Source organism: Lissotriton vulgaris, chromosome 4_1, assembly GCF_964263255.1.
Source record: "Lissotriton vulgaris chromosome 4_1, aLisVul1.2, whole genome shotgun sequence".
NCBI lineage: Eukaryota > Metazoa > Chordata > Amphibia > Caudata > Salamandridae > Lissotriton > Lissotriton vulgaris.
In genome coordinates this window covers 1,852,453,144-1,852,473,525 of record NC_141691.1, presented here as the reverse complement: position 1 = coordinate 1,852,473,525, position 20,382 = coordinate 1,852,453,144, and the positions used below count along the sequence as shown (strand labels likewise).

Below are 20,382 nucleotides of genomic sequence, written 5' to 3'. Positions count from 1 at the left end.
GTTTTCTGTACGTCGATTGATTTTAAGGCCAATTTGTCTTAAATATGGAATAAGTTCAAGGAAGCAAGCAATCCAGCTTCTGACGGATATGCAGTTCTTTGACATTGCAATTGCCTTGGCAAAATTTGTCCAAGAAGCTAAAAGATCTCTAATGGTATAAGGAAATGGAAAGAGGGGTCCACGGATGGACAAACAGGGTCAAATCGAATGATTGCAATTATATTATGTAATTTTTTAATATTGAACTTTTAGGCATTCGGCCTTGGCTTATAGCATGAGACTACAAAAACAAGTTTTTATGAGAAATAATGAATTTTGGTTTTAGGTTCTTTTAAACATTTTAATAACTGTATTTTTAGCTGTGTTATATTGGTATATGTAGTTTAAAGACCAATTGGTCATAATAAACTTATTTTTGATTGATTGATTGAAGAGGAGTGAGTTGAAATCAAAACTAGTCTGCCCCAGTATTCAGCATCTCCAATATCGAGCACTACTAGCGGTCCTTGGAGCTTGTGAACTTATCTACAAATGACCATGTGCCAAGCTACCATAAGTTAATTTAGTGAATGTTTGAGGTTCACCCTGACAAGGATTGTTGCTGTTGCTTGAGAAGGGCTCACGCCTCCTTCAACCAACAACCCAGTTTCTCACCACTACCTTGCGGTGAGATGTTGATTGCTCCCAGACAGTGGACTAAGAGCTTGTGTGTTGAGAGGTGTTTTTCTTCCTTGGGCTCGATGGCCTGGGGGCTTTGTCCAGCCTCGTCCTGAGCTTCAAAGGGGGTCAACCCTATCAATGGCAGATGTAGCTAAAACCTGGGCCTGCCTCCCTTTTGTCTTGCTAGTCAGCTTGGCTCTAACCCAGTGGGAGAAGGAAGCTGCCTCAGAATTGGTTTGGAGTGACCACAAGGGAGAGTTTGCTGATGGTCATAGCCACGCCTCTGGGGGGGCAAGGGGAGCTCTGACCAGGGGAAGGAATATTTTTTCTTGTTCGAATCAGGTAGAGGGGCACTGAGGGATAGTTTGCAGCAAAACACACAGAAAGTGCTGCAAAAGTGTGTAGGGTCTCCGATGGTAACTTTTACCCCAAAGGTTAGGGAGTGGCCAGGCGTTTCACCATCCACAGGCTGGCACTGCGCATAAATTTGGCACTCCCATCACCCTCTTCAGAACACTACCGGACCTGTGGAAGATAGAAGACGGACTGCACCTGTTGTTTGGACATGTGAGGAGACCCCCTAAGGGCTTGACCTCCTCTCTTTTGTGCTCAGGAGGAAGAAATGGTCAGCTGGTTGACCTCCTATTAAAAAACAGGGACACAAAGTCTGAAAGAAACTCACTTTCCTGAAAGTGCCCAGCTGAATAGTTACAACTAGTCCTGCCTTGGACGTTGCTGGTGGATTCTGTTGGAAGTGGGTTCTGACCATCAAGCACTGTTACTGAGATCCTGGAACTCTTGGCTGGTGTTAAGAGTGTACTCCTCCTGCCTATCTCGCGAAAAATTCTACAATGGTGTCAACATGAAAGAAAAAGTCATTCAAATAAAAGTAAAGAAGACAACAAGAAACAGGTAAAGATGAAGCACTATACCTCTAGGCCCAACCAGTGTCATCACCATCTGACAGCCCTAGTCTAAGCGTGCTGTGCTCATCTAGATTACCCATTTTGGACTGCCTAGTTCACCGTACAGTTACTCCTGCGTGTCAAGAGATTAGTGTTTTAGAAGTCGTCTGGCACAAGAACAGGCTACTGTTAGTCCTTCTTCTGTGTGCAGTTTCTGAGAGGCTATTTGGTTTAACCCAGCTCCTGTGTCACTTTGCCCTTACAAGACAAGGAGCTATCTTATGGGCCTGACTAACGGTGAGTACGCTGCTTCAATTTTGGATTCTTTACAGCGTGGTTTGTTTGTCATAAAGTGGTACACCGTTTTTACAGCGTGTGACAACATTTTTTTTGACTACTCAAACCAGCTGCTAGGCAACATCGTGGGAGTTAGTCAACTTTACAGTTAAGACAGCGCAGCATGATTGAAAAGGGCAGCGTGGCACATTTTTAAATTACTCCTGCGCCACTTACTGTTTATGGTGGTCGCGTGAAGGGCTTGCTGTAGCTGCTGCTGTCACGCCATAAAATGTGCAAATTCCTGCAAGGATGTTTTGGTGCACTGATGCACCGAAAGCCACTCTGCATATACATCGTCAGAATACCGCCATATTGCGGCAGGAGACTCATCACCCAGCCAGGGAATTTCTTGCAGTTCCCAGACTGTCTCTTCTCACGTTATGCCAACCACTTGTTTTTTCTAAACGCTTAATTGAAACTTGAAGGAGCCATGGTGTTTGTCTGTGTTGGTACATTAGATCTAGTCAGTGTGTACCTGCTCAATGCTATGAGAATTTGTAGATGACCAGGAACATCGTAAGATCTAAAGGTACAGCTGCTCTCCACAAGCAATGGAACAGTTGGGTAAAGCTGCAGTGTCTCTGGGTCAATTTATTTTCTAATATTGACTGTGGGTTGGTTTGAATCAGTTACACTCTTGTGAGGCAATTTTCAAGTTTTGCTGTCAGTACCCTATGTGGGCTCCTCAGTCTTCTTTCTAGCTCAATGTTATAGAAGCTTGATTTTGCTCGTTTATAGTCTATGTGGGGTGATTACTCTCATGAACTTGTTGTTCTTTGCATGGACGTCATGGCAGTGTATAATTTGACACTTTACGTTGTATTTACTCTATGTCGTTACGTTGATGTTTACATAGTCCTCACTACAGGGTTTGTATTAGGAGTCGTTTCTGGCCCAGGTTTTCACATTTTCACTAAGGTGTCATGCTTACTATGCACAGTACATTTGTGGTCACACCTCTGCATCTATTGTTACATCCCTTACACGTGGGATTGTGTCATGGGTTTAGCTGCCCATTTATTTAGTAAGCCTAGTTACCCTTACGCAAGTTGTGTTCTAGTCAAGTACTACTCGAGTGGGAGGTCGCTCACCGCGATGATATACAAAGTTACTGTTTTTCTCCACTTTTATCCTTCATAGGATTGTATGGTGGGCTTTGCTGAGCTCAACATTTTAGGTACATGGACTCTGGGTACACACCTTCAGGGGTTCATCATTTTAATTTTACATGCATGCAGACTAAATTTTATTCCATACATAGGGATAGCAATGGGTTCTAGTCCCATTTGCTCACTATATACTTTCCTTCATTGGGCTACTTACGGTTCCCACTCTTTCTCAGGGCATCTATGCATGGGTGTTAGTCCTTGTTACATTAGTTAACCATCCCTATTCTTAGGGACAGGTTATGGGTTCAGACCCATATACAGTAGTTCACATTAGCTATCCTCCCTTTCATCTTAGGTAGGTCATGGGTTTCAGACCCATGTTATCTTACAGGTGTGTTGTATGGTTTATAGTCCCATTACTACAGTGACCTCTACACTGGGGTTGTCCTTACATGAGCTATCATTTCATGGGTCTTAGTCCCATTCACAGTAGCTCCACACCCTTTTTCCTCGGGGTAGGGGTAGGTCATGGGTTTTAGTCCCATTCTCACATACGTTGGATACATATTTACCCTTACATAGGGTGTGTTTCATGGGTCCCAGTCCCATTTGCTGTCATTTTCTCAATGTTATGCCTTCATTATTTTACACTGTCAATTTTGCAATGGAATGTTATGTTTATATTATATTACAATGTCAATATTATGACAGGGAAGTATGAGTGATCTTATTGTGTTTTCTCCTCATCGTCTCGGTTTTCTTGCTTTTTCTGTTCTCCTTGTGGTTTCTTTTCTCCTTGTCATCCCTAGATTCTTGTTTTTTGTTGTTAGTCTCTCTTTGTCCTCTGTCTTTCCCTTATCATGCGTTTGTTGTTTTTCCTTCCTCTTGAGGTTACTTTTCTTTCACCACTTTGTGTGTCAGGATGTAGTCCAGTGTTGTGTTGTGCTGTGCTATACCATGCCTCCTCGCATGCCTGTCTGGCCAGTAGGTGTGTCTAGGGGGGTAGTCATTGGAGCTTTCACGTCTATCCTCTTTCTCGTTTTCTTTCGCTGTGTCTTTCCATCCTTTTCTGTTTTTATTTTTAGAAGGGAGGATGGGTTATATTTATCTGTTTTTTTATCTGTTGCTTCCTCTTTTACTACTCCCACCTATCTTTCTGTTCCCTCCTTGTTGTTCACATCTTTGCATCGTTTATGCTGTTTCTGTATTCCTCTTTTATGGTTCTCCCTTCTTACCTCATTTATAGTTCGCCCTTCTCAGTTTACCATCTTTACTGCTTTTGTTATATAAGAAAGGGGGTTAAGTAGTATCCTAGTATCCTGTCCATATAAAAGTTATGCCATTTTCACCACTTGCTCACCAAGTGGAATGTTGCAGTGATGATGGCTTCGAAATGTTGAGAGCCTGTAAGGAGAAGTCACAGTTGAGATTGGGCTGAGCAGCATGCTGGCTGCTCCTGGTGGGGCTGATCTACATATCCTGTAACTTACTACAATAAAACATCTTGAACTACATCTACCCACATGGACCTCATTACTACAGTATGCCCAGACATGGGTCCCTTGCTTACCAGACCAGTGGATTCAAGCTAGCCTGGCTGATGAAGGGTGATGCCCTGATACCGGTCCTCGGAAGCTTGTTTCCGGTCCAGGGAGGACCTGGCTTTGCAGATCGGGCTGGAGTGTTCCCACAAGGAACAGGGTCAAGACTAATTTGAATATGGCTGGGTCCAACCTGGGGTGGTGAGGTCAGCAGAAGAATTATGGATTAAACCAGATCCTTGTGACTGGGAGCGAATGTTTGCATTGTCCAGCATCAATTGTTTATTTTACCCACTGGACTTGCAGCATTGATTGTGCCACCCACGTAGTAGGCCTTCCAACATGTCTCAGGCCTGCCACTGCAGAGCCTCTGTGTGTAGTATTAAGCTGTCATGTCGACCTGACAAGTACACCTACTCACCAGGCCCAAAGATTTACTTTCATTACATATAAGGCATCCCTAAGGTAGGCCCTGGGTAGCCCCATGGACAGGGTGCAATGTATTTAAAAGGTAGAACATGTGGTTTTAAGTTTTACATGTCCTGGTAGTGAAAAACTGCTAAATTTGTTTTTCACTACAGGAAGGCCTATCGCTTCCATAGGTTAGCATTGGAGCTGCCTTGTAGCGCTTTACAAGTGTATCTTCCAATTGGGATCAGATTTAAAATTGTAGTTTGATGTCTCTGAACTCAGAATTTACAGACCTATCTTTTATTAAAGTTGTTTTTTAAATTGCAGGTCTGAGAATGCTTGTTTTCAGAAAGTTGGCATTTTCTTACTTGAACCATTCTGTGCCTCTTCCTATCCCTAGAATACACTTCTGGGTCAGGGTGACAGCTGAGCTTTGTGAATTCACTCTACACAATCACACCCAAAGGGAGCTGAGGTGTGCCCTGCATATCCTGATGTCCTGATGGCCCCTCACCAGGCTGATCGGTTTCCTGAGCTAGAGTTAGGGGGAGGACTTGACACTTGCTCTTGAATAGGACTGTGCCTGTTCCCACACAAATAGCTTCCTACCCAAACCCCCTGTAGCGGGTCTGGACCACGGCAAGGAAGGGCAGGGTCTGGTGCACTACAAGACCTTTCTTTGAAGTCGCCCTACCTCAAAGACTAACATGAGTATAAGGGACCTCTGACACCATTACTCAGATCACTTCCGGACTGATGGCATTCTGCCAGGAAGAGCTGTTATGCTGCCAGGAGGGACTGCCACTTTGCTGTTTGCTTTGCTGTGTTGGCCCGCTGCCTGCTGCTTCTCTCCTGGGAGTGAGAGGACTGGACTCTGCTCTCTGCATCCTGCTGTCTAAGTTTTTCTAAAGGATTGAGTTGAGCTTGCCTTCTATTGGAAATATCAGACAAAGACTTCACCTGCAGCACCTGTGCTCCTCTGCTGAGAACCCTACTCTGCCAAGTGGTGCCAAATCCAGCTCCTGGGACCTTGGAAGTGAGTTTTCTGTGCTAAGAAGAAGAAATCAGCACATCGACTTCGAGCGTGACATTGGGACTGGTGCCGCTCTTTAACATAGAGCCGCTGCATACAGCAAAGCTGTGGTCCCTGCTCAACGCAATAATTGCAAACTTACAGTGCAAGCTCTAACATGGCTGAAGTGCCTCCAAAGAAACGCCCCGTGTGAGTCAATAGTACCATGCCACTGAAGTCCATGACACTCGACTCCGACTCCACCACAGCACCTGTGGCCCCCGTGGTGTGACATCGACACCACAAAGTCAACAGCTCACAACCTGACCCTCAATTTTTCGTCCAACACCACACCACGATCGAAACTGATGCCTTGCCGTAAATGCCACATTATCTACCCTGCACCTCGCATCGTCCCTGGGCGTCAACAGCTCAACGACTCTGCACCGTCTCCAGGAACCAACACCTGACACGCCAACAATCTACATAGCAGTAAGGACTGACAACACAACTTCCTCCGCGACACCTCACCTCCCCTGCGCCCCACATCGTCTTTAATTCTTGACGTCGTCAAGGTACTGTACTAGGGTCTGTACCAGGCTGAGAAGTTCTTCATATTTGTGTAAGTTAGTCTTCATCATGGTGAAGTTGGCTTAGAGTGATAGGACGAGCTGGGTGTCTTCGACATAGGAGATGATGTTGAAGTCGTGCAATCTGATGATGTCTGCAAGTGGTGTATTGTAGACGCTGAAGAGGGTTGGGCTGAGGGATGATCCCTAGGGATTGCAATGTATGTTGTGCTTGACTTAAGATGTGAAGGGAGAAAGTCTGACTTTCTGGGTGCATCCTGCTAGAAAGGATGCAATCCATTTGAGTGCGTTGTCTGTGATGCCGTTCTGGCAAAGGCGATTGATGACAGTGCCAAAAGCTGGAGAGAGGTCAAGCAGGATCAGGGCGGCTGAATCTCCTCTGTTGAGTAGGGTGCAGATGTCATCTGTTGCGATGATTAGAGCTGTCTTGGTGCTGTGGTTGGTTCTTAAGCCTTAAAGGGAGGGGTCTAGTAGGTTGTTCTGCTCCAGGTGTTCATTAAGTTGAATGTTGATGGCCTTCTCCAGGACATTGGCAGGGTACATGAGCAACGAAATGGGATGGTAGTTCAGGAACTCACTGGGGTCTGTCTAGGGTTTCTTGAGGAGCGGTCCGGAAAAGTGGCCATGGTTGAGGCATTGAGGATGGTCATGAGTTGGCGGCTGATCTTGTCTCTTCTGAGGTTGAAGAGTCTGCAGGGGCAGGGATTGGAGGGGGCTCCTGAGTGGATGGTGTTCATCAGAATGGCTGTGTTCAGTGTGCTGAGTTGTTCCCATGCGGCGAGAGGGTGGTGGGCGGTGGAGGCGGTTGACCGGTGGCTGAGGAGGTCGGAGGGTTGGGGGATTTAAGTTTTTAGTGGTCATAGAGGATGTCGCAGAGTTCCTGTGATGAGGTGATAGCGTTTTTGGTGGCAAACGGACAGGCAAACTCTCTGATGATGGTGAAAAGTTCCTGGGTTTTGTTGGCACTTGTGTCAATTCGGAGAGGCAAAGCCTCCTTTTTCGTGGATTTGATCTGTTGGTGGTAGTCGTGAGGGCTGACTTGAAACTGTCTGTCGGTAAGATTCATACTTGTGCACCATCTTCTTTCTAGTTGTTTGCATCTGCTTTTTGAAATGCAGAGTTCTGAGGTGTAACAACTGGCTGGTCTGGAGGGTCTGTGAGTTTTGGCTCATTTAGTGGGGTCGACTCGGTCGGCGACGCTGGTGAACCAGTCGTTGAAGTTCTGTACTGCCTGATCCAAGTATGGTGTGTCTTTGGGCTGTGTGGTTCTGAGGAGTCGGTCCATTGTTGCTGAGTGAACTTGGATCATCTGCAGAAGGGGACACTTTGTCCATTGGGGGATGAGGGCATCTTCGGCGATGGTGAAGTGTACAATGGAGTGGTCCTACCAGGTAAGTTCTGATGTGTGGCTGTATCTGATTCTGTTAATGGACGTGAAGATGGGGTCCAGGGTGTGTCCTGATTTGTTTGCGTGGGGCAGTGACTAGCTGCTTGAGGCCAATGCAATCCAGTTTTTTCAGGAGGTCGGTGGAGCTGGTTTGTCGTCCAGGTAGAAGTTTAGGTCTCACAGGAAGAAGTAGTGTTCGGATTCGATGGCGAGAGGGGTGATTAATTCAGTGATGGCATTTCTGAAGCTGGTTCATGGTCCTGGTGATCTGTATGCAAGGGTGCCTCTAATGGTGGTGTTAGTAAATGTTGGTTAGTGACATTATCTCTGCCATCCCGAGGGACCTCCGCAAGTCAAATTTATAGATGTCCACCAGTCTTACCGATAACTCTCTACATTGAAAGGAACCATCGTCATGACAGTTTCTGTCAATGTAGGAAATGTTTGACTAACGGTACCGTCATCCATGATAGCCGGGTGTCAAGCTTTTCATAGGCTTTTTATTTTTCAAAAAAATTCCCAAAAAGGGAGTTTTTTTAAAAAAAAACAAAAAACAAATGGAAACCATGGAAAGTTTCTCACAGGAAATGGGAGTCATTTTGGGTGTTGCTTATTCTTCACCACCAAGTTTTTTCCTGGCAGTGACACACAGGAAATAAAAAGCATTGCACCATTTACCCCACATAGGGGGATGGTGTAATGCCGTTCCTCCAACAGCCCCTACTCAGTTGTGCTGTTAGTAGAAGTTTTCTGTTAATGAAGCCCATGGAGGCTCAGTTAACGGAATTCCTAAAGTCCACCTGTCTATAAATGAGGCATATGGACCTAGGGTTTGGCGGGCAGGGTACTCTGTGGCATTTGCAACAGGGTACCCTGTCGACCCATTCTAAATTGGACCCTAAGATTTAATGCCTTTTTGAATAATTTTTCACATAAGCTCAAATAAAAAAAACAGAGCAACTTAAACAAACTTCCTTACTAAAATGTAGTTTACCATTAGCAGTTCACCCAGCGAAGCCCTGATTCCAACTACATTGGAATTCCCGATGCAGTAATTTCGGAATGTAGACAAGTGTTATTTAGGTGCTGTCGGCATAAGCTCCTTTTGCACAAAGAATCAGGCACACATAAATGCATCTATGTATGATAGAGAAGAGTAACAGCATTAAAATGTAAACATTGGAGTTCAAAAGTTAAGGCTGTAGAGCGCCTATGGGGGCTATGTAGCGCAGTTCGATTATGGGCAGCATTTATGTTCTGGTGTGTCACAGCAGTTGCTTTCACTGTCTTCACTTTACTGTTCTTTTATTGATCAGTCTGCATCTCTACTCTGGTAAAGGTTTTGCTCTTACTGCTCACGTCATGGCCAAAAATGTGCCTGTCAGTATTGTTGTTAAATCAGACATGTCAATGGGCAGGTGACATACTGTTTGTTCCTTTGTCACCAGCTGTTTGTTTGTTATTACTCTCAACTTTCATGGTACAGTGAACATTTCAAGATGAAGTAGAACAGCTCTTCTTTCTGGCAACATGCACAACTATCTGTAGGTGCCAGATTAGATTGCACAGCAATACTGCTTTTAGCAGAAGTACACCACTTCAGTCCAGGGAGCCTCCTTTCTCTGGGGTTTGTCATGCTGGTCAGATATGGCTGCGCATATTTTGAAGTGTCTAATATCCCAATTTGACATTGAAAGTGTCTAGGGTGTCAACTGTTCTTTCCAGTTCGAGCTGTTCAAATTGTATCACCAAAGCATGATCTCTTTGTATGGTATGGATTGACAGCAGCACAGATGGGAGGAGGGCAGCCATTAATCCCCATGGATTTTTAGGCATGGCTTGACAATGCAACTGTCACCTGACCTTTTAACCAATACTAATATTTTTCTACGGTTCTTTGCTTCCACACTAATGCATATCTTTTCCCATGATATTTACTTGTAAGGCTTCCCATTACCAAACAACATTCCTTTAAAGTCAGATCTATTGGCATTGCCAATGCTTTTTAATGAAATGCACACCAGGCTAAGCTCTAGAGTTTCAGTTGCAAGGCAATGAAGAGATGTTTGCTTTTTCCAGGCCAATGTGTATTGGATGCAGGGACAAGGTGCTCCTTCCAGGCTGTGTCGAACAGTTGATTTCTGGCAGACTTCCAGCGTTTCAATCTATATTTATCAGTAATATTTGGCATCTCTCCAACGTGGATCTGTATCAGAAGCTGACTTCTAATTCAATGTTTGAAAAGCTTATCAGGAGCAGTATCTTCTAAATCTTCCTTTCGCAAGGTGTGGTTTTAGCCACCCTGTTGTCCAGGACCCAGCTTGTCCCTGTAGACTATCTGACTTCTCACTTTTGCCTTGATTGCTTGTCAACAAACAGGGAGATCTGCTTCCATCTGTGCAGGCAACCCTGGAGTATAGGACTTAACAATGCTTGTGAGACCACACCACACTCCTCCAGGAAGTGCAGCAAGTGGATGCTGACACCTCGTTGGCAGGATCAATATTCCACTAAATCCCTTGGCTGGTCATAGCCATCACTAGGTAGGTCCCAGGCCATTGTACACATACCTCCTATTTTGTGATGTGAAATAATCCAGATAGCTTACCCACTATAGGAAAACGCTAAGAGGAGTCACAGCGATTTTTGAAGGGGTAAATCAGAATTACACCCTCGTGTATCAGTTTATGTCAGAAATGGTGTCATAATGCATGTAGATTGATTCCGACCTAGATTGTATGCAAATGCAGTCCTTAATTTGTAATTACATAGGTGCCTGTGCTCTCGTGAGGAGGCCAGTGCAGCTTGCACCAGACATTGCCCCTCCATGCTGCCAATGACAGTAAAAGCATAACTACTAACCATCACACTCCTGTAAATGTGACAAAAGCTATAAGAATGGCTTGGGAGACGGAAATAGTCATTTTTAATGTATATGGAATTAATAATTAACTGTTGTTGTGGTCATCTCAGACAGCGCCACCTTGTGGCAAACTGTTACAAGAACCTATGTTGACAATTAAATGCTGGTGCAGAGCACTGGAAACCACCGGCTCAAATTAATCACTGTGCACATAACTATGGACAGGGAAAAATAATGCCTGTTTGGTAACCAGAAACAAACATTTTTGGGGGGATATTCACAAACTCTGGCATGCATTTCTCACCATTATGTGAGCACCTAAATTAGACCCAAAAAAGCAGCAGTAGGTAGTGCTGCAATTGTGTGCAAGCGCTCCATTCAAACATATATGTTGGAAGGGGTACCTGCATGCCGTGTTTTTGTAGGAATAGAATCCCAAAATGTTCCTAACCTTGTGTGTATGTAATGTAGGTGTTGCCCACAATCTTTACATGGTGGGCTTGGGAAAAGGTATTTTATGCCCACTGTATGTAAGTTCATTGCACATACGGTGAACTAGGAGTACTCGACGTGACTGAAATGCATGTACCTAAACATTCTTAAACGACATACATGAATAAATGTAACTTAGGACTTACTTGCTGTACATTTCTCAGTCTATACCTCTGTCAATCGCCCCATATGCTTACATGTAAATCCTATTTTTAAGTAGGCACAAGGGATAGGCTTCTTGGGCCGGGTCAAGTGTGAGGAATGCTTCCGGGCCAAACTCGAAGACTGCCGTTCATTTTTGACGGAAAAGAGGAGTGTATTAGATAACGTGAACCAAGTATACTTTAGAATTACAGAAAAAAACAATAACGGAATTCTTGCACTTCTGACAGATGTAATGACAACATTACATTTACAGACTGACAGCTGGCATGTCCTGAAAGCGAAATTGCGAACTGCAACATAATAAAAAATAATATTTTTTTTTTACAAGTTCAGTAAGCATTCAAGATCGTGTGGCATGCTAATAGTGGGAACTTCTAAAGATACAATATTGCAGCATTGTCATTACGGAACATGAGTACAGTCTGGTAGTGAATTTAGCACCCAAAGGTTACGACCTTTGCGCCTGCGGCAAATTTACAGAATGTCTTGTGGTTTGTGGCAAAATCTTTGTGCTTCTACCCTGTGCTCCCTCGGGGCATCATAAATTGGGTTATAGGTCTCAGACCATTTAGGGAATCTTTCACAGTGTGTAAAGAGGCGCAGTCATTTTTAGGTGTCAGCTCTAGACGGCGCGCATGCGCTGTCTCGAACTGAGACATGCTGTATCTGCTTTGTGGGCCTTCCACACTGTCAAGGACATACATACATCAAGCCTCTTCCGGTGGTTGGCTCTCCCTGAAAGCACCGCTCACCTGCTTTTAAACATGCGCAGCAGCCAGTTCAATCTATTGTTTCGGGATTGTTTTATTTTTATTTTTTACTTATCCCGTGCCCATGCTGCTGCCTGGCTGCTGTTGCCCTCAGCCACCGCTTCCTCTTCCTGTGATGGGGACCAGCAGCCTTCAGCGGGTCTGTTTTACCTATTTTTTTAAATATCAGTTTAATACAATTAAACTTGGTCTGCTGCTTTCAGCATGTATTAAGAGTGCATGTGTTTGTAGCCTGTCTTACTTTTGGTCACGTTTCGTGTTTTTGCTTCTGTCCAAAGATGAAGCGATGTGCCCAAAATCACAGGCTGCTGAGCCGACGTCACCTGGATTCAAACCTAGTTCACTACAGTTCCAATATAAGCAGCTGTGTTCTGTGCGGGTGTGGGTGAATGAATGCATTAGTACATGGAGGTGGATGGGGGTGTATGCATAGCTGGATGGATGGATACGTTCTTGGGACTGGATAAATGGTGAATGGCGAAACTATGAATGAGGAGATGGATGATGAAGGAGTGAGTGCGGATGTATGTATGAAGGCATGGGTGTGAGTGAAGCGAGGGATAAGTGCATGTGGTGGCTATGTGGTTGGTTTGATGGATGAAGAGTAATAAAAAACGAACCGAGATTGCAGAAGATAGAAGTCACTGTGAAAATCAAATTCAAATGCACAATTGCAGTGAATACCAGGCACATATACTCCTAACCCTGAGATTACCAACATTAAAACCTGTTTTAAGTCAGAATCTGCTGCAGATGTGGAGAGTGGCACCACTTGAAGAGAATTCCTCTGCTATTCTACAGCAAGTGGCAACTTCAGAAAAACTATGTATTTTTCTAACCTAGCAGTGCTGTGTGTTGCAGATCAAGCAATTAAAACAGCTCCTGGCCCCAACAAAACCACTCTGAACGAACCAATTATTTAAAGCCACACGCCATACCTTGAGTTAATGCCATATTGCGCAAAAACGAAACTACTTATGTTGTATATGGAGCTTTTTTCTTCGCCAGGAACCAATCACAAACCTAGAATTCCATACCAGACTAACCACTGTTAAATTATCTGAAAGATTGACTCATGAACCATTAAAGCCAACCCTTAAATAAAGTAAGACACTCTGGGCGAAGTCCAAGGGTAGGTATAAAATAAACTGGACCCCCCCCCCCCAGGTCATTTGTCCTACTAGGGGCATATCAATGTGTGGCAAAATGTGCAGCACTGTCCTTTGTGAATATGGAATACCACAACACTCTTAAAGTGCATCAAAAAGAGGGCATTCCCTCATCTGCATGGTATTGAGTCCCCACACTAGTTACCCCAAAGCCTGTGTTAAAGCTAGGACAGTGGAAGCACAGGCAGAGTGCCAAGGGGTAGAGGCTGAACCAGCACCACCAGGGAGGTGGTACACATTTAACCCCTGCGCTCTGGAGCATCCTTTGCGTCAGAGCAGCGATGGTCACCGAGGGTGCCCTGGATCCCTAACAGTGGTAAGGGGGTGCTTTAGAGTCAAAGGCCACTTAAAACGGAAGATGGTGAAAATCCATGCACAGACACTGAAAGTGTGGCAGGAGCCATTATGTTGGTATATGCTAACGGGCAACCTGCTCCCAGGCCAGCCCTGAAGCCACCCCTCCCCCCACAACGACGGGAGGAGTTTAAGACCTACCCCCAATTAAGGGGGCTTTATGGAACTACGCAAGCGTCATCGGAGATCACATGCACAAAGACAGGGAGCATGAGATTCAATCACTGCTCTGTCCTGGTGCACTCGTTACCTGACTTTGACACAGGCACCACTGCGGACAGAATGTGTGGCCCCTACGTAGGTTGTGCCCAGTCACAAAATGTGTCCATGCACTTGCAGCCTGATTCATGTACAATCCGTTTTGCGTGTCCCTAATAGCGAATCATAGCGACTCGCTATTGAGGACACGCAAAACGGCATTCATGTAGGAATTGCTAATAAAATAGCGATTCCTACATGTTCTTTATTTGCGAGTAGCAATTTGCTACTCGCAAATACTCCCCATTCATTCCTATGGGCCAAGAGGCCCATAGGAATGAATGGGGAGTATCCCTTATTTGCGAGTAGCAATTTGCTACTCGCAAATGAGATAGCGACTGAAAGGGTGCCAGGGGTGTCCAAAGGACGCCCTGTAGCACCCCTAAAATGCACATTTGGACAGGTGTTGCGCACACACATGTCCAAAGGACATGTGTGTGTGCAACATGCAACTTAGAAAAATGCTTTTAAAAGCATTTTTCTGAGTTTCTGCTATTTACCGACAGGTCTGACCTCTCGGTAAATAGCGGCCCCAAAAGTGCTAAATCGCAATTTCAGGATGTGTCATGAATAGCATTTGAGGAATCTCTAATAGAGATTCCTTAAATGCTATTCCTCGCATATTTGCGACTTCTTAAATAGCGATTTTTGCATTTGGTATCATGAATACCAATTGCAAAAATCGCACTCGCAAAGGGCCAGATTCTCAGAATCTGGCCCTTTTGCGAGCGCTATTGCCTACATGAATCAGGCTGTTGGTTTGCAAATTTATCCACAAAATTGCACAAGTCTTTCAAAAACCTCTTCACCTGCAGAGGGGACACAGCTGGACCAACTTGAGTCTCAAAAGACCATGAGAGAATGCATGCACAGAGGAAATACATTGGTGTGTAGAAGTGACAGTGCCACGCACCAGACATTCTTGTAAAACCAGAAAGAAGGCAAATTCAGGCTATAACAGGGAGCTTAAATGTGAGCACAAAACAGCACCCCTTGGAGGTAGATTTTACCAAGAGCATGCTCGGGTACCAAAGTATGGAGCTGTCAAGGAACCAAGACCTAGAATACCTGAGAAAGAAAATATCTGTCCAATTCATGATAAAATCATAAGAAAATGCAGCATGGTATCCATATCTAGAAACGTTGCCAAACCATTGGCTTAGATATGAAATCTTGAAGATACGAATTGGCACTAAGCCATGGCTAATGGAGGGGAAAATAAAAGCTGAAATATTATATCCAGATGGAACATGCAAATGTGGGCTTGGGACTAAATCTGATTCCCTGCACGAACTGTTAGATTGTCTTGTGGTTTTAGACCTGAGAAAATTGATTTTACGCACACTATTCTTAAAATACGGAATAGGTCACGAGCCCAAGCTATTGTTTTACTGACAGAATCGACAAGCCGTGACATCCCTATTGCACTAGGAAACTACATGAAAGGTATAAACTGTTTTGTAAGGGAAAAGTTAAGCAAGGGCAGCACCTTTACTCATCCTCAAAACCTCCCTGCTCCGTGCACACAAACACTTAAACCCAAAGAATAGTTATAGATTCAATGGGTTTAAATTACTGCTGCTATTGAAGAATAATTGGGATAAAGTACCTTCTTTTTTTTTACTTAATTAAGGTTCAATAATAATACTGTTTAATCTGCTTTTAAGTCATTTTACATTTTTTATTATTTGTTTATAAAATTGAAAATAGGGGAGAAGCTGATTACTTATTCCTTACATATGTACTAAGCTACACTGGATTTTAGAAATTGTGTGGTTTTATCTGTTGACGAGATTTTTCGTGTGAATGATTTTATGTATTTATGAGATCTTTGGAGTTTAAAGACTAAGGTCTAAATGAACAGAGTTCTCTCTCTCTCTCTCTCTCTCAGTGGACGGTGCACCCTGTAATGGTTCAGTATGTGCCTCTTCATAGCTTTGGAACTGTTTGAGAACTTCTTCATTTTTTACACCCCTTTATCCTAACGTATTCTTCTTCAGTGAAGCCATTCTTTGCCATTTTCAACCGTGGTTTGGGAATCCTACAGCCTAACTTATCAATACTAGAGAGAAACACATTTAACCTTTTTCATAAATCAACCACAGCTCTTGGTACATACATTCCAGTAAAAAAACAACCTGTTTTCTGGTATAACCTTTGTAAACATTCCTAGGGCACGTCTAACAAGGCTCTCTATACAATCGACGAAAGTATGTCTATATTTAGAAAACGACTTATAGTCCAGGCTCATAACGAATATCCTATCAGATACCTGTACACACGATTCGTATGCTTGCTGTGTTAGTAACAACACTAAACCTGGAGAAATGAATGAAGCATTTGTAAGCACAAACTTTGTGGTTGAAAATAATATATTTTCACAGTATTTTTTCAAATTAAAGCGACATTTGTGAAAACGATGGTTACCTCTTTCTCGTCAGTTGTCAGACCTTCGGTCAGAGGGGCATAGAGAATCATGTACCCGGTGGCACCTGCCACCCCGTTCCATCGAGCCCGCATGCTGTTGTGGGTCACATCATACAACTCGAGGTCAGATGCCATCGGCAAAGCCACTGAAAGCATACAATGAGACACTGCGGTCACTGCTCTGATGGCATTGGTTAACCACAAAATGGCCTGTGGCACTTTTCAAAGCGCCAAATCTTCACTTGTGTTAAATTCGTGATATTTGGACTTGAAAAGTAACATTTCTGCTGGACAAAGTATCTCATGAAAGCACATGCCTGCCAAAATATTTCGGGTTAAAAAATAATTATTTAAGCAGAAACAAAGTGACTTTCATTTAATAGGAATGAAGCAACCATTCCAACAAACAAGTGAAATCGCAGATGTGACTTTGCATTAAAATGTTTTATGTATATTATTTACACATCTGTACAGATATGCAGGATTAAAAAATATATGCACATTTGGATGGTTTTCGCTTTAAACTGTTTCAACAGCGCTAAACTATTTGAAAACTGCATTAACACAGTTTAGAGTGTACCAGGAAATGTTTGAGATGTAGTTTAAAATACTGGCAGTTCTTAATCTTTTGAAACGCCTTTTATGCTCTATTGTGAACAACAGGGAGTTAATGCTTCAAGTCGTAGCCGGATCACTGGAGAAACAAACTATGATAACATTTGATTGTTTTCTAAAATGTTATAAAACGCAAAGGAGACTAGTTCCGAAGTTTAAAAAGTGTTAGTGTTTGCTGAAAACTTGTGCAAACTTCTATTTTTGAGGGTGGACTAAAGTCGTTTTAGCTCTCACCTGCATACAACTTCAGCTATCTCTTGTCAAAGATCTGTTGTCTGTAATCCAATACACAGAGTGGGCTTTAGGTCAGCCCCTTGCTCATCATTGGATGGTTTTCTTGTCTTGCTCCTTATGGAATGGCTTTCCTCCCTACGCTTATGTTAGTCCCGCCTGCAGCATTGCAGCTTTACAGTGTTTGTGCTGGTTGACTTGGATCTTTCTACTGTTAAAAGCAAGGAACTATCTTCTTATTTATGCTTCAGCACTCCATGGGAGTGAATGATTTCCATGCTCTCTTCTTCTGCTTATTCCGTCTCCAACGAGCCTCATAGTTAATGCTCCAGTTAGCCTCACCTGGTCTGACCATAAGGTTATACCTTTTGAAATTAGGCATCGGCACAGAAATATACCCATTGGCCACACCCCCGCTACTCTAAATACCAGACGCAGGTGGAACAATATGGCAGCCTCTCCAGGCCTTAGTGCAGAAGCTCTAGACTGCAGTCCCAGGATGACAAGGGACCCATCAGTAGATAATCAATGCTTTAATTAATGGTTATCCACTCTTGACCCTTCAATCCTACAGAAAAATTGTTCACCTTGGTACACCCAAACCCTGAGGGAACTACAGAGCCACTGCAGGAAACTGGAACGCAGAAGGTAGCAAAGGTTACAAACAGGAAGAACGAACCTTGTTTAAAGCGGCCCTTAAAATTACCCCCAACAGATCAAAACTTAAAAGAAATCTAATTTCACCAACTTACTTTAATGTGACCATGCCAGATCAAAAAACTATCTTTAAGATAGTAAATTATTCCTTCACCAACCCTATAATCCTTCAACAATAGATTTCCACTTCACAGTCTCTTTGCGACCGCATTGCCGACTTTTTTTAACGGAAAGTCCAATCGCTACAAAAATATTTTCCAGAACACATGGTTCCACCTATGGGAGTGCCCTTTAATTTAGGAGATGATAGACCGTCTCTTCAGGCCTTTCAAGTTGTTAGCCTAGAACAACCCCGCCAGGCCATTCTTGCATGTAAATCAGGATCTCCGTTTGACCCATGTCACCCTCAGATTATGCATGCTATTATCAACATTATTAATCCAGTCATTAATACCATAATAACCGCCTCTCTCCTTCATGCAGAAGTACCCAACGAATGGAAAATTGCAGCAGTCAAACCGCTCCAGACAAAACAACTTGCAGATCCCCCCTCCACTCTTAGTAATCTTCATCCGCTATCCCAGCTTCCATGCCTTAGTAAAATCCCGGAAAAACTAGTTAATACTCAACTGATGCCCTACTTAGAAGTGGCGAGCATTCTACACCCCAACCAATCAGGCTTCAGGCCTCAGCACTCAACGGAATTAGCGCTTTTGTACACTGCTGAAACCCTTAAATCTTCATTAGACCAGGGAAAAAATGCTGTGCTGGTCTTGTTAGACTTATCAGCCGCTTTTGACACGGCCTCACATGACAGCCTACTGGGCCGTCTCAAATCATATGGCATTTCTCATCTTGCATCGGCTTGGCTAAAGCCATTTCTACAAAATCGTAGCCAAGATGTTATTCTTGGCCAATATCAGTCAGCAGAAAAATCCCTGATCTTTGGGGTTCCACAGGGCTCCATCCTCAGCCATGTGATCTTAAACGCCTACTTGGTCCCCCTCATTAGTCTGATATTGTCTTTTAACATTGAGACATTTTCGTATGCAGATGATACTTAATTAATTCTGGTACTAGATGAAAACACCACACTTGCTGAAGAAATTCTCCGCCAGTGTCTTACTGCGGACTTTCACTGAATGAAAGTTAATCATTTAAAATGTAATTAGAAATAAAATCATGCCACTAGGGACATCTAACACCTTCTCCCCCAGTGTATGGTGGCCCACAGATACCCCCCATCCCTCTAACACAGTGACAGTATTAAAAAAAACCTGGGTGTGAAATTCCACTCAGCACTTTCCTTTCACCAGCAATCGCTAGCTGTGACTGGGTCATGTTTTTCTGATAAAATCACTTTAAAAGTTTTTCGATATTCCCCCCTGCACGGCTAGGAAAATAATGTCAGTGGCCCTAATCACCTCCAGACATGATTATTGCAACAGCCTCTATGCAGGAACTAATAAACCAGTCATAAACACATTACAGGTGGTGCAACATACAGCCGCTCGATTAGTATTAAAATAGCCTAGAAGCTCATCAGCATCAACTGCCCTTAAAGCACTTCACTGGCTTGTCATCCATACAAGGATCCTGTTCAAGATCTTGATTATTACTTTCCGAGCTTTTAATTCTATGGGCCCCTGCGATCTTCAGGCCAGGTTTGCTCGCTATGTGACACAAAACACACTCGGGTCGTCCAATGCAAATCTTCTGAAGGCCCCTGTTTTTAGGTATACCACAAAGGGTGGGAAATCTATTGCTGTACTATGTACCAACGCTTGGAATCTGCTCCCCAGTCATCTACGTTTCATTCAAACTGAGGCCCTCTTCAGGAAGGCTCTCAAAACCTGGATTTTTTCTGCCCCTGACGCTCTATGTAGATCACTCATCTGACCCTCCTAGTTCTAGTTGTTGTGCCCAATAGGGATCCGCACTGCGCCATGATGCTCCTCAGAGTGAGAGCTGCGCTCTACAAGTACTCTATAACATAACATAACATAACATCCCAATCCCAAGCTCTCTGTTTCTGCTTCTCACCCCACTCCCACTCATCTGTTATTCCCCCACAACCACCCTTCCTCCTATATTTTTTTATTTGTGTGTTTTTTGTATTCAAATGTGTTGGTGCAGGCCGGGTAGCTGCATACTGCTACGGGCTACTTGCTTCGTTCTTTTTGTGCTCCTGCTCATACTTTTTAAACAACATTTACTGTTCCAAAATAGTTGTTGGCCATGTTGGACTGGTAAATGAAACTTTAGGAAAAATGGCCACCTATGAATTAGCACACATGTGCAAGCATGCACATGCATGGGATGTTTGTGTTTGGGAGATGAGCCATTCAAAGATTCTCTGTGTCTCTGCATGTATGTGCTGCACCAGTGGCAATCTAGGAATGCTTCTTCTCATCTAACAGAAGAAAA

General features: G+C 43.7%; 1 protein-coding gene across 1 annotated transcript in view; it reads right to left on the bottom strand.

Annotated features, from left to right (window-relative positions):
• The window catches only part of COL14A1 (collagen type XIV alpha 1 chain), a 514,343-nt gene that overhangs the window by 274,528 nt on the left and 219,433 nt on the right, over window positions 1-20,382 (bottom strand). Inside the window, exon 12 of the mRNA XM_086966163.1 lies at window positions 16,453-16,598. Within this exon, the coding sequence (XP_086822289.1) occupies window positions 16,453-16,598 (146 nt within the window). The remainder of the gene's footprint in view (window positions 1-16,452; window positions 16,599-20,382) is intronic.